The sequence below is a fragment of the Merops nubicus genome, unplaced genomic scaffold (genome assembly GCF_000691845.1).
Source record: "Merops nubicus isolate BGI_N331 unplaced genomic scaffold, ASM69184v1 scaffold18492, whole genome shotgun sequence".
Classification (NCBI taxonomy): Eukaryota; Metazoa; Chordata; class Aves; order Coraciiformes; family Meropidae; genus Merops; species Merops nubicus.
Window position 1 is genome coordinate 8,700 of NW_008595898.1, and position 15,339 is coordinate 24,038.

Genomic DNA, 15,339 nt, shown 5'->3' on the forward strand with positions numbered 1-15,339 from the left:
TACCTGATAGGACCTACATGCCACAGATAAGCCTAAGGAGAAATACCCAATGAACTCTTAACTAACGATTAAAACAAAACTCAACAAAACTGGCATTAAAATGCTAGCAGGACCAAATGTAACCCATGTAGAAAGAGAAAACTTATTCATAAATCTCCACAGACTTATGAGACGCATACCAGAAAAGGGTCTGAGAAATCACGGCAGAAAGAAAAAAGTCCATTGAAAAATTGCTTCATGTTTCTATAGAGGATACAGGCTCGAAGGGTACTGGCAGAAAAAAAGAAAGAAGAGAGAAAATAAACCTGTACTGAGTTTTTAATCTTTCCTTAATTGTACTGAGAGTCTCCAGCATTATCCCCAAAGAGAATTTATCATAAAAGTCTAAGCGACTCAACTTCTGTTATAACTCAGCCCTTTCAGAACAACATGATTTCTTTGAAGAACTGTTTCTCAAAGACCAGGTCATACAAAAACCTTATTGTAATGTATATTTTTATTATGCTTAAACAAAAACAATGATATTGTACCTGTTCCCACTAACCTGTACTCAAGACTGCCTCAATAGGGTTCTGTGGCAATTAACAGAAGTTTGTCTGTTTTGGAAAATGAAATGGTTAATATTCCAAGAAAATGGTTTACACTGGTAGTCACAAAAGCTATTTTTCGTAAGTTGAGAGGTGGAATACAAAATTAAATAGAAATTTTTCATTAAACAGTCAGAGGTTACAAATGTAAACAAGCTGAATTACATCAATAAGTTGTAAAATGAAATCTTTCCATCCTGCATTTAAGTGCTGATTATTTATGACTCTCAAATAAATGGTATACAAGCTTGGCAGAGATAAGACATCTAGAAGGACAAAAGTATTTTATCAATTGAATTTAAACTGAAGTAAAGTTCAGTCAGAAGATATTTAGTATCTAAAGTTTTATATATGATTTTTTTTCTTTAACTTCTCCATTTGAGATTTAACTGAGAATCTATTTTAAGCAGAGTTCAGAGGAAATACACACTAGTGGTCTTATCTAACCAGGCATGAGATGAAGGATAAAGAAGGATAAAGAAATTGAGCCGTAAGGACCACATCAGACTGATGGTATAAATCCAGAAATTCTGATAAACCACTGATTTCAGTAACAGACCATAACAGAAATATTAGGTGAAAACATGAATTCTGTGAATACCCACTTCATTACAGAGTACAAAATACAGATAGCACATGCCTTAGAAGGCCACCATGTCTTATTATGTGCTGTTATTTGAGTATCTGTGGCATAAACAACCATTCAGCAGAAGAAAAAAAAAAATGTCCATGAACAAGTTGTTCCATAAACCCTCCACAGATCTAAAAATTTCAGAGGGCCTGCAGGCCCCTTGGGGCATGCTTCAGGCCTGATATTTTCACATTGTTGGTGAACAGATTTCTATGAACTTTGCCACTCACAGAACTAACGGAATTGCAGCACTCAGGGTTAGTGGGTGTTGCTCTAAGTGCTGGAGTTGCACTGCTCAGACTGAAACAAGGGTTGATTCAAGAGCAAGCACATGGATTATTTGTTTTGGATTTTTTTTTAAAATCACTTCTCAAAATACGGAACTGGCCATAATCAGCACAGATGACAGGCTGGGCCCTGTGATCCTTGCTGTCTAGCACAGGAGAGATATTCCATATTCAGTTCTTAGTCTTTTATATCTTCATTTTTAACCATACCTCTGGGATGTCTGGGATTTGTAAGGCTTTGATACAATTTACCTCAGCACAAGTATTGGGTTGAACATTTTATTAAGCACCCCTGAACAACTAAGCCACAAAATCATTTGAGTGATTCTAGCCTTATGCTCTCACATCACATCAGCTGCATCAGTGGATAGAAATTGTTTCAGAAGGGAAGAGGGTAAAGAGGATTTAAACCTACTGCCAACAGCCTGTGCTGCATATTACACAAGGAGAAGGAAGCAATTAGTAATTACATGGGTTGAAATCCCATAATGCTCATCGACTTAAATAATGTTGGTTTCACCATGGATGAAAAGAGGGGAGGAACTAGTCTAAGGGAAAGTGCAAACATTGAACCTTACAGCTCTGATAAGGACCAGGAAAAGATCTCTATTAGAATTGTACTATCTAAACAAGCAAAGGGCAATCTCTTTTTGAGCTCATTTATTAATTCTTATACCTAATAAATTGACAATGTTTGGGGTTTAGTTCGGTTTTGAGTTTTAACATGCTGAAAGCTCATTCAAGGGAGTGCTTTCTCAAGGAATAAGGGAGTTTATATTCTGCTAAATAGATCTTTCAGGTTTCATTTTTCTTGCTACCTGAAAGTGAACAGTTTTATAGTATTTTTTACAAAGTACTTTATAAATGAAACAAGATTGTCAGAATTAAAAAATACATATATAATACAATAGCATTGCTTTCAGTTTGCGTTAATCTGCATAAGATCTTCCACTGCCACAGATCTTACTGTCAAAGATCTCTTTTTTTTTTTAATGCCAGCAGGTTTAAGCTAATGGATTTTTAAAATGTCAATATGAAAACATATCCATTGATCTAATAAATGGTATCACATTATTTGCCTGATCCATTATATAGTTCAAGTAGAAAGCATCCATTTAAGCGCAGCATGCAAGAATGAATGCTATAGGAATGCCTCTGAGGAACAAGCAACCATATCCATTGCTGTAAGGCAACAAAAACTCATTGCTAAAAAGTAGCTTCTAAAGGCTTATTACTTTTCTAAAGAACCTGGGGTAACCAGTAATAATAGATTAACCTTTTGTATAAGGAATTAAAAACACAACTCATCTGAAGAGAAACCAATGATTGAGTTAGTAACACTGACCAGAAGATCAGAAAGGGTCAATCTCGAAAATAACCTCAGCTACATATGACCCCATGGCTGAGTAAAGGAACAGACAGCCCGTGTCAAATCCAAAAAATCTAGAAGTGTCAGCAACGCCTCATACAGTTGATTCCTTTCCTGCCTTAGTATCAATACCAAAGTGCCAACCATAAATGGTGTTAGAACCAAAGCTCCAGGCAATCTGACACAGAAGTTTGACAAGGCGAATATTAATTTAATTTACTAATATATACACACAATACATATTAGATAGCAGCTTATATACACACATATCTACAAAGACATAATTCTGTGTTATGATTTTTCTCTGTGACAGATGAGAATGAGACATATTTGATAGTTAAAATGTATGTTGGAGAAAAAAAGCCAGAAACTATTTTATAAGTTTCAAATCTTATGATCCTACTGAAAGACATTTTTACCTAATAAAAATGAACTAATGAAAGACCAGAAATTTGCTCCCTGAAATAAGATTCGTAGCCTCCCAGTTGCGTTTTGCAACAGTTATTTTTGCCATTTAGCACATCACGCTTAGAGATACCACATTTAATAATATAATCTGCTGAGGATGAAAAGCACTCTCGTTGCTAATTAAAAAGCTGGTTACAGAAAGTGCAAATCTGGCAGTAAAAGCTTCAAAGAAAAATAGCAGCCTTAAAAACATCTGCAGACTTTAAGCGTATACATTTCAGTTTGTCAGATGTTCTTCTGTAATTTAAATATTTTAGAAATTAATCAAAACAATTTCTTTTCAGATTTTTCAACTTTACCTCTAACCATGATAAAATACGAGAAAAACCAATAAAGGCATTACTTAACAGGGAGACTGACATGCTTGATGGATGTTTCTACTTCTTTTTATCCAGGAAGGAACCTCAAATAAGTCAAGCTTTCTGCAATATAATTTAAGGCTCTTTGAAGTGCTAATAAACATATAAACAATTACAAGGGCTGTAAATAGGAATTTTTGCAGTGTCTGCTATAATAGGATTCAACAAGGGCTTCAGGTTGATGGGCACACCACAATGATACAAAACTTCACCAAAGAAAAATGACGTGCTAGTATGATTTAAGATAAGGAATCAGGTCTTCAAAGCCTTGTTCCACCTCCACATGGTGATAAATGACACAGTCACATAATATTGCTATTGAAATAGATTCAGAATAAACCAGGAGACTGAGGTGCAACCTGATTAAAGGGATGGCATACATGAACATGCACCGGGAAAGTTTGTTGCAAAGAGACATGAGGAAGAATCAGGCCTTTCCAGACAGGTTGTTATTCTTCAATCACTTCAGTTGCTAAAGGAGTGTCTGAAGTGCCTGTGTGTCACCTTAAACAAAGGATAACAACAAAGAAAGGGAAACTCACAGAGTTAAAACTCACTGGATCCCTCGACCTCCTGCAGAAATTGTGCCGCTTTGAAAATATTGAATATCATACATAATGGCACAGCAAATTATCTGAAACAGAGTGGACAACTACCGATTATGAACTTCTCGGTCATAATGCCATTATTGAGCAAAGAACGTATCATAGCAGGATTCTACCAAAAGACTTGTAGACTTCCATCAGCACATAACACACCAAGAGAAAAGTTGCAATACTAAAGTAAAAAATCAACCTCCTAGATGTTTCTCCGCTGCCAATGACCAAGGTTACCTTAGGAGATACACTCCCATAAATGGTGTTCACAAAATCTGCATCCATGTTTTAAAACCTGAAGTGATTAATAAACCTGAATGAAAGCAAGAGGTACTGCGATGCCATGCTGACAAACACAACTTGTTTTGGTGCAAGTCTGGCTACTGAGGATAGAATGCTGGTTCCATGATTGTTTAAATCTGCTCTACCAGATAGAGCATAACTCATTAAAATTAGCAATGTCTGACAAAGCAAAAACATAGGGAAAAAATCCTACAAGCCATTACAAGGATGGTCAAAACCAGTATAACAGCAGCACTAAAGGCCAGACTCACCTCCCACTTACTTCCACGTGCATCAGAGCAAAACTGAGTGCAATATAGCACTTCTTGGTATTTTGTAATCTTTCCCTGATGTATGCTTGCATGCTTTATCAGTACTAACACAGAAGGTATGAAGGTGGAATGTCAGTTACTTTCAAAGCTTTGCTTAAATCTTGCCAGTTCTGTGTTTACTGTCATATTGTAAAGCCAGGGAGGAGGACTTCTTATATTCCTCCTCCTTCCATGGAAACTTTAGGAAAAAAACCTCCTCCTTGCCTATCATCACTTCATTTTGCAACATCTCTCACCCTAGCTCTGTTTCTCCGCATATAAATTTGGATTGGTCATCAGCTGACTTGCAGGCAGCATAAGGCAACAGATTGGACACACCCAGGTCCTTCCAAATGTTCCTTCTGTGTTATATTCTGTACCTAATAACATGGAATAATTCTTTCTTATTCTGACAAGATGGGTATTTGAGAGGTTGGTGAACACAGTATTCCAGCAACATTGCAAATGCAAGCTACTACAATTTGATCACTTTTACATTTCTCAAGTAAAATCCCACAAGAGATAGAAATCAACAAGGTAGAGTTTGAGCAGTCAATGGAGAGTGCGACATGAAGCAACTAAAGACAGCTGAGTGTTCTGTGATCACCTTCCTATAACTTTGTGGGTCTCCAAGCACTTCACTACTTTAAATCACATGATCACCCATCCTGAAAAGCTAAATATGCTGTATTTTATTGACTATAGCTTTATATCTCTACTATGTTTGCCTGTGGGAAATCATTAAATCAGAGCACAGACTTATGCAATTGCTTAGAGCAATAAACTAACAGAGTAGTAAAGCATAAATCAAGCTGATAGTTTAGGGGCTGGACATGAATTTGATTTTGTGCTTGATTCCCTCCTACCAATATTTAATTTCTTGGATCAAATTTAATCTTCCACTTAAATTAACTGGAATTTCTGGTATGGAATACTCATTGGTGAAAATGGACACTCAAAAATTACTGACATTTGCATTATGTTCCTAATAGTCTTTAAACATGCTGAAGTATTCAGGAGCCTACCAAAGACAGAAGCAAGAACATTCTCAAGTAACATGTATTCTTCAGCAGTATAAGGCAAGGAAGAGGCTGCCTCTCTGAAATGCTGCCTACTGCATTACACTGCAAAAAACACATGTGAGATTCAGCAACATACTTTGATAAATAAAGTACTTACAGCATAGCCAAATGGATAAAACAAATGAAAATCCTTACAAGTTCACTTCCATGAATGTATTTTTATGGTGCTTTTTTAACTTCTACTGCCATAATCCTTAACCATAAAATGAGGCGTAAGATCATTATTATAAGATTATTATACCTAGATATAAGGAATATAAATAGATACACCTTAAAAAGACAAACAATATTACACACAAATGCACTGAGAGTTGTGGTCTCAATTCTGATGAACTTAAATCTTAAATCAGAAATCTCACTGAGCAGCGATACAACATTTAAGTCAGCATGCCATTTCATGCATGTATTTCCTACACAGCATTCCACTGAAAGAGTATGTAAAATTTCTTCTGTTCTGACAGAGAATCTGTTTTTAAAATAGCTCATTAAAAACTAACATTCACAGTGTTCAGAAAACAATGACACTAAGAAAGCTGCTTCTCCCAAAGCTATCATTTCAGAGCAGCAAAGACTGCTGAGGGCTACTGAATTATCATCGGATGGGCAAAAGCAGGAAGCAAGTTACACTGACGTTTATCAGACTACAAGATGTGCAAGTGCTGCTGAATATGAATAAAAAAAAAAAAAAAAAAAACAACAAACCACACAACACATTGATTCTGACCTTGTAGGGCCAAGACTCCCTCTCTCCAAAGTTACTGCATACCGAAGCAGTAGTTGCTCTTCATTTACTCAAGATCAAACGTTTCTCGAGGCATGTTCAGTAACTTCTCACATAATGTTATTCCACACAAAAGGAAATTGGTTATTTGTATGTTATCCAAAGAAGGCTGAATAATTCACTGTGTAAAAAAAACCTCTAAAAATAAGTCACCTCTCAGCAGATTCACTCCCTTCCTGTCCGGGTTTGAATCAGTTTGCAACTGCATTAAAGGACAAAGTTTACAGATGAACTACAGAGAACTTCTGTAATAACACTGTTCCAATACATTCGTTTCACTCCTCCCTGTTTAAAAGAATCCAACTATTTATTAGGGGTGGGGCAAGCGAGTGATCCAACAGGATGTGCATGACCAGAGCTCCTCATGTAACCTTCTGCTTTCATGTTCATTTTTGGATGTCTTTCCCTTTATGCTTTGAAACAGTTTTCTGGGTGACGTAGCTAGCATCACACTCATCCACTGACTGAGAGGGAAAGCAAGTTCTTATCAACACAGAGTACCTCCTCCTACAGATTCACTGAGCACCTTGGAAGTCTACAGTGTTATAACAGTGATGAATAACTTTTTCATGTTTCTGGGTGCTCCTCAGAGATGAAGGCCAGGGACAATCAGTGTAGAAAGGCAAGTCATCAGTGATTCCCATAATGTCTTCATTCAGGGAACAGTTTTCATCTATGTGAGAACCTAACCAGAGATCCCATCATCTCCAGTCTGCTACAGCAGCCATTGATAGAAAACAAGCTTTCAAGGATGAGTAAGCTAAGAAGTTCAATGGATGTTCCCAAACAGGATGCTACTTCAACAGATGCAGTCATTAGAGAAGCAACTAGGCTGTTTTAACTGGTAATTGTTGTTATTAGAACAATATATTTTTTTTTAGTAGCATTCCCTGGCTGTTAAAAATAGGGGTAAGAGAAAATCTTTCCATACATAAAAGGTTGATTGAATACGTGGTTCTCTATATTACAGAAGGCATCTTACTATATTTTCGATGAAGAATATCCTCTCTTTGCCTCAAAGAATACTTAAATTTATGAAAATGACAGAAGAAAAGTGATAAAAAAGAAAAATTTCTCTTTAGAAGTAGCAATCTCTTTCTTTTGGGTATAGATCCAACTGTAATTGTGCTCAAAGATATGAATAGACTTTAATGCATATTGTACATTAAAGACTTAACTAAGCCACACCTGGTCTGTGAAACATTCCATAAATACAATTGTTTCTTAGACCAATACAGCTAATACAGGAAAAGTTATTTTTCAATTTAAACAGAACTCGGAAAAATCTGTCAATTCATAACACGAAGTTAGAGATCCTGAAAATTCTTTCTAAACTTAGAAATAGCTAAAAAAGATATGTATCTCTTTCTCTCTAAAAATCCAGTTTCAGGATTTATTCTAGAAGTTTCGTAAGCAGTATAAATGGGTATTTATTCCTCTTTCAAAGAGCTGCATAGATCTAAAGTAGAAAAACATCTGTAGCAAACATGACCTTCATCAGTAGGTTTCAGTGTTAACAAATTTTTATGGTAAAGGAAGATAGTTCATAGCTCTTAGTCCTGTCATTTCAGATTATTTGAACAATAAAGTCATTACTGAATCAATTTATACTAGTTCATTCTCCAAAATTATATCGCAACCTAAAAGTAAAAAATATTAAAAATTGCAGTCTTGAAATTTCCATGGTGTGTATGCCAAAAAGATCTTTTATCAGCTAACAGAAAGCTTTCATTTGTTCTTTCCCTCAAAAGAAGGAAAAAAAGCTTAAAAACCCCCTTAATCGCATATTAAATACATTTTTTGCACTTCTATTATTAATTATAAAAATCCTACACTCATAAAAGCAATAACCATTTTAAGAATTCTAACCCTAGAGTTTACTTAGGCTGTTCTTAAACTGCAGTATCATGTTTTACTAGAATTATTCAACATTTTTTTAATGGAGAAAGTACTGCTTTCTGGAATTAAATTCTCATTACATGGAGAGTTGAAATTTGTATGTACTAGTTTTTAGTTTTTTACCATATCTGGATTGTAATGACACTGACATTGTTGACTTCTCTCATTTTTTTCATGGTACCATTGATAATAAATATCTGTGATCTGTTCTTGACTGTGTGGGTTTTCACTAAAAAAAAAAAATAAAATTGTATGACTGGTGCATCACTGTATTAACAACCATTTCTGCATATGGGCTTTGTCACAACAAAGGTAAATGAATCCTAGGACAAGGCAGACAGAACAACACAGCATCCACAGCATAATACAAAAGTTTCCCTGAAGAAAAGCATTTACTTTTCTCAGATAACAACAGTAGTAGCAGTAGTAATAATTGCATACTACTGTTATTGCTAGTATATTTGGGGGGAATTTGCTGTGCATTTTGAACATCCTCTGTTTATCATACTTTATCTGCAGTTTACATAGCCTTTGGTATTAGTAGATTGCAAGGAAACAAATATTGCCTTGAAAATAATCAACAACTTAATTCTACCACAGGCTAACTAGCAAAGCTATATTTCATGGCACAATTTTCCACTAAGAGCACAAGAAGAACCTCCTTGAAAGAAAGCACACCAAAGTACAGGAAAGGCAAAGAAGCTCCACAAAGCTGAACTGTGGTCTGTGACTGACACCTGCAGCATCGTGACACACTCTGTTGCATAATCTCATCAAATCTGCAATACACAAGGCGTGTTCTTTAAGGCTCTCTATGATAGCTCCCAAGACTTCAAACCCAAGTGACCTTTTCCAAAAGATATCATCCAAAAACTCATCAAAATCAGAGAATTGTTAGAAACAACATTGTATAAGTGATTAAAGAGTAAACAGCATCAACATTTTTGTTTTAAAACAGCTTTAAATATGTTTTAAGGTTCAAAAATTTTTAAGAAGCGAACTTAACTTCCACTCCCCCGACATTTTTTATAGGTAACTAACAATCTCAGAATGCTTAGCAGGAAAATCATACACGTAGCAGAAGTTACTTTGCTTATATCAGTTAAAAGGGAATTAAAACTCACACACACACACACACACACTACTTGAGAAAACCACATTAGATTTATTCTCTTCCATCATGAACTTGTAAAGCTCAATCTACATGAAAAATTTCTGACCACTGGCAAGCATAGCATATGTTAAAGAGATGAGATCACTGCATATTCAATCTTTTCATGCCAGGGTCTAAAACTGTAATGCAGGCTCCTGTCAAGAAAAAAAAAAAAAAGCCTGAACTGCAGAAAAACATTGCATTGTGAAATTTCTTCAAATTTGCCATGAGACTTCAGGAGCACTTTATTCTAGTTGTAGACATTGCCAAGAAAAACAGTACAAATTCTGGCTTTGCAGTTCAGAAGATGAAATCTGGTACTGTGAGAGCATTCAATGGTAAGCGTGTTTCATTCACACATTGGTCTTCCCCACCTTGGTCATGCTGCACCATTGACTATGCTCAAGGCAACGTATCTACAGATAGGTGATACTAGTGCAGTTTCCTCAGTCAGTGTAGCTACTTGTGGATTTAATTTTCTTTCTGATGCCTTTACTTTAGTTCTGCTTTAAGACAATTATTTGAAGTATAAAATTGCTCTTTCTCAAGAAAAGAGAAAGCCAAAATAAAAAACCCTCAGTTTGAACTTAGGAGAGAACCTGAACTAAAACGCTACAACCAACGTCTGTTTCTGAAATGTAGTGTCCATGGCTCTACAGCTTTTAGACACCATCACACCATCTGACTGACAGCTCTACACAACACCTAAATTTGTTCAGTCACCGTTTAAAACAAGCTGTCAGTACAAATTGGCAGTAGCATAGGCCTGGCCAACAGCATGCCTTCCAATTCCCAGAACACTCCTCAAATCCATGTAACGCTTACAAACATGCCAACCGACTGCATTTCAGTAGCTTGGCACGGTAACGTGTTAAGGAAGTCTTCTCAGCATGGGTACCAAAGTACACACAGACTACAGGATGAAGAATCTCCACAATACATTCTCCACAAAGGGAGGTTTTAAAGGAATTCACAAGTCATCAGTAAATTAATTTTTAAGTTATCTTGATCCACCTGCAAATTCTAAAGCCCCTACAGCTGGTGATGGCACAGGAGCAAAGGAGAATACTTTAAAATACCACAGTATAATTACACAATACAGTATAATTACATGATATAATAATATAAATTTCACCTATTTCTATTTTCATTAGAGGAACCCCACAAGAAACAAACACAGGAGCACGTAATCATGCAGAATGTGAAGCACTAAAAAGAAGACTTTCCTTTTTGTCCAAATAAATTGAAAAGAATAAATTACTTTGCTTATGGTATGAATATGCCTATACTTTGTTACAAACACTTAAAAGGTTAAATCACTTTTGTCTGCATAAACTGCAAATAAATTTGAATTTACCTCCCAAAGTGCTTTAAAGTCCTTCTGCTCAATTCGAAGGAGCTCGCTATATTCTCTGGTAATGATGGTTGCATGACGAGGAGTGTTATCCAGAATAGACTCTCCAAAAGCTGTTCCTATTCCCAAAGTACATATTGTCACAGCATCCTTCGAATTAAAAATAAAATGGCACATATTAATATTCCAGGATGTTTTAAGAGTCTTTATGTCACATTCCCCTTAAAATTCTTCAGCAATTTGCTTTAAAACAAATTAAAAGTGCCAACAAAAAAATCAATATGCTGATTAACAACACAGGAGGCCTCAGTATGGAATCAAGTAGGAAAGTTGGATTTCTGTTTTCTATGACCATCAGCTGAATTAGGCATTTCTGTCTGCAACAAAACAAGGGTGTCACCCTCACCTTTGGAAGAAAGTTACGACCTCTAAAGATGGTTGTGATGATGAGGTCATTTAGAAACACCAGAAGTGATCAGAAGATAACTAGCATCAGAAATGCAATCTCGGAATACACATTTCTGCTCTATAAAGGCTACCCTTATCACAAGGAAAACTGGACTGTTATATTTTCTCAGTAAGTATAATTTTCAATTATAATATCCTCTTGTATTTATAACACATTTTTCTACTGTACAAGGTCTGTGCTCCATGCAGTCATACTGTTTAATAGATCAGTCTTGGGCTTTCTGTTGAGAATGCCAGTAAATCTCTCAACTGTTGGTGGATGCCTGTCAATTAAGTAGCAGGAAAAAAAAACCCACACATACAAAATAATTTTTGCATGCAAATCAGGGATTTCAAGAAAACTATTAAAAGTCCAAAACAACTTGGAATAGCATATTCAGGATGGTCCCAAATATGCAGTAAGGTCCACCTCAAAAGAGACTGTGTGAGCACACACCATTTATGTGATGGAACAATGGCTAAATCAATCCCCCTTGGCCAGGAACTCCTCTGTAATTGTTCAAATATAAATTATAAGCTATAATAGACAAAAAACTAGAGTACTCTAACTTGCTGAATCAAGATCTTTAGATACATGCTCTATTTTAGGCTTACAAGTTGCTATGTTCCTGAGCACAGGCTTGAAGCTGAACACTTATGTATGCCTCTTTGAAGCTGGGCCTTAACTGACTGTCTTTAGGGCAATTAAAAAACAAAAAACAACCCAGCAACAGCACTAAAAATTTAAACTGATTCAGACAGCATTTTACTAAGGAAATCATACATACACACACAGAGACAAATACACATGAACCTATAAATACATGTCAATTTTACTTGATACAACGTTAGAAATATAGTTTAACTCTAAAATGTAGGATTCATGAAATGTCTACATAAATAAAAGCAGAAAATTGTCAGCCCATCCGCTACATTCTTGTGGCTGATAATCCAGGAGAGATGCATGAGTATATTTCAGCACCATCTTCTGTGTTTAAAATTGCATTGTTTTCCTTTCATGCATCTAATAAGTGCTAATAGGCAAATGTTATTAAGATCAAGTTAGTAGCTTTATAATTGCATTATGAAGACAAATGCCCCAAATAGTCCTGTTCCCTGAATCACAGCAAATTGCTTTTGCACAGATATTACCATATAAAATTGTGTTCAGGCAAACAGTATCAATAATGTCTTAGAAAAGATCTAGGAAGAATTTACCAACTTGTACAAATAAATATTCAGGGAAGGGAAATGTGAACAGGTATTGCTTAAACGACAGATTGTTTGGAAATGAGCAGCTAGGCACCTAACTAGAGGTCTCTGCAAAGAGTCTATAATACAGGCTATACACTGAAGTTCTGCCTTAACACACGTGCCTTTCAGAGGTGAAGTACCCTGCTTGCTACCATACTTGCATAAGCAATCAGAGCTACAAAGAAAATGTGCCTATTGCTCATGGAAAATTTGATCTCCAGGTCTCCAAAATATTATTCTCTATTTTATTTAGAAAGTTCAGATACAAGATCTCTGCTTTGGGCAGAATAACCAGATAGCCTGGCAGAAAAACTTTTTCATTAGGTGGATCATAAGCAGTATTTACATACTCCAACTTCTTTTCCAATCCTTTCCCTCCCTCAAAAAAAAAAAAAAAAAAAAAAAAAAAAAAAAAAATAATTACCCTTTTTAGATTCTTTACAACCCTAAAGAAAATGTCTTTAAAGACACAATAGAGAAGATTAAAGGTGTTAAGATAATTTCTGATAAGGCAGCTGGTCAGCCTAAGAAATAAATTAACAGTGTGGGGTGTTAAGTCAAGGAGCTGAAATGGTCCTATCCTATGTTCATTAAAGAAAGTCCAGGCTTCTATCAAGCAAAAGTTCTTTCAGGTTTTTTTTTCCCCCAGCCATCATTGCTCTCCAAAGAAACGCAGTTTCTGCAAGGGAGAACTTTTTTTCCCTTTTGCAGCCAGCAAGGGAGCAAGCCCATCTGTCTTCTTCAAGACTTCAGAACCCCATTTTCTCTTTGCCCCTTGTTTATACATCTCCAGTCCCTGGAGATTCCCTGGGGAATCAGGTGTGCATTTCCTATTAGAACTGCTAACCTTACACTCACAAACCTCCTGCTGTTCAATGCACACTACAGGAGGGTTGCTGGCAGGTCAAAACTCAGTTTGCTGTTCCCCTCTGCAATCCAGAAGCAGCAGGGGGTTCTAGCTGCTGGTAACCAGCTAAAATTCACACAGCTATTTAGAAGGCAGTATTAAAGACTTAAAAAGATGAGATTGTTTCTGTTGCCGTCTGTCCTCTGAACACACTATAAAATGGTCGTGTTCAAATCAGAGGCTGTTTCTGTATTGTTTCACTGACTCACTGGCAGGTGAGGCACATGCAGTGATGGAGTTGTTAAACCTCTCCCCCCATGTCTAAAACATTATTGAATTTTTAAGACCACTCTAGAATGGATGAGAATCAGGAACAAGGTTCTGCCTCATTCTCTCCCTCATCATCACAAGGCACATCCCTGCATGCTCCTCCCTGATTTGTGGCACTTTCTATTTTCCAAGCTGGCAAACAGAACTTTTGTACTGTGTGTAAATAAAATCATGGTGTCAGAAAGAGAAATGAAGGGGGGGGGGCGGGGAAATTATGACTGCTAATTGAAAGGGATTGTAAACTTTTTAAATTTTCATTTCTTCAGTGTTTTGAGTTTATAAGGAAGTTGATGTAGCTATTTTGGTTTTATTTTCATCATTTTGCCACATCTTGTACCTTTACCTCATCTCTGCACCTGTGTCCCTCCAGGACTCCATATCATCTCCATGTTCAATGGAAGACTGGCAAAAGCTGGCATTTTGAAAAGTTTGCTTACATTACTTTGACACAGTTCAGTTTGATCTCAACAAAAATTTATTTTTATAACAGAGGATACACATGTAACTACCTGATCTATGAAGTAATTTTCCTGTTCCATTCCCTCCACTGCAGTATGTTTCAACCATTCAGGTAAGAACTCCTTATCAAACTACTTTCAATGACAGCAAAGAAATATCTTCCTACAGTACAACTGCAGTTTGCCAGCATATGTTAGGTCATTCTCTTCACACAACACAAGGCAATTTGCTTAAAAGAGGCATTATGCTTCTAAAAGGACTGGGACCAACTTCTCTTCCAGTTCCTAATTAAAGTATTTACAGATCAGACTACCTGTGCTGTAATAAGATTTACTATTTCCATACCATTCTATATATCTTCTGAAAGCTACTTGCAATGTATTGGACTTTTTCCCAGGTTACCTGGTAGACAGAATTAAAATGATTTTTCTGCATCAATTTCCAATAACCTAAGTTCAAAACCCAAATTAGCACAACTACGACACTGCGGAGCTCGGCATGGGCCAACACACCCTGCTTCTCAGCCGAGCACAACAGCCCAGCCAGTCTCTGTTACAATGGGTAGAGCAGTTCTCATGATCAAACTAAAAAATTTAAAGGCATATTTACACTACTATACAGACTACAGTACAAATGTATGCCACAACTTCACCTACATTATCTCCAAACTACATAACGACTATTTACATGCAGAAAGCAGTATTGCAAGGACTGTCCTGTTTAAATCCCTTTCCCTGTTTCCACATCGTCTTATCACATACCTTCTTTGTCCTCAGTTTCAAAGAGCCGACAAATTCTTCCCTTTCTTACGTGGATATCTGAACCTCTTTCTTCACAGTCACT

At 36.3% G+C, this 15,339-nt stretch overlaps 1 protein-coding gene across 1 annotated transcript in view; it reads right to left on the reverse strand.

Moving 5' to 3' along the window:
• Positions 1-11,162: 11,162 nt before the first annotated feature.
• Positions 11,163-15,339, reverse strand: part of LOC103769050 (rap guanine nucleotide exchange factor 4-like) — a gene marked incomplete at its 3' end in the record, with an annotated part of 16,330 nt that continues 12,153 nt past the window's right edge. The window contains exon 4 of the mRNA XM_008936223.1: positions 11,163-11,309. Coding sequence (XP_008934471.1) covers positions 11,163-11,309 — 147 coding nt within the window. The remainder of the gene's footprint in view (positions 11,310-15,339) is intronic.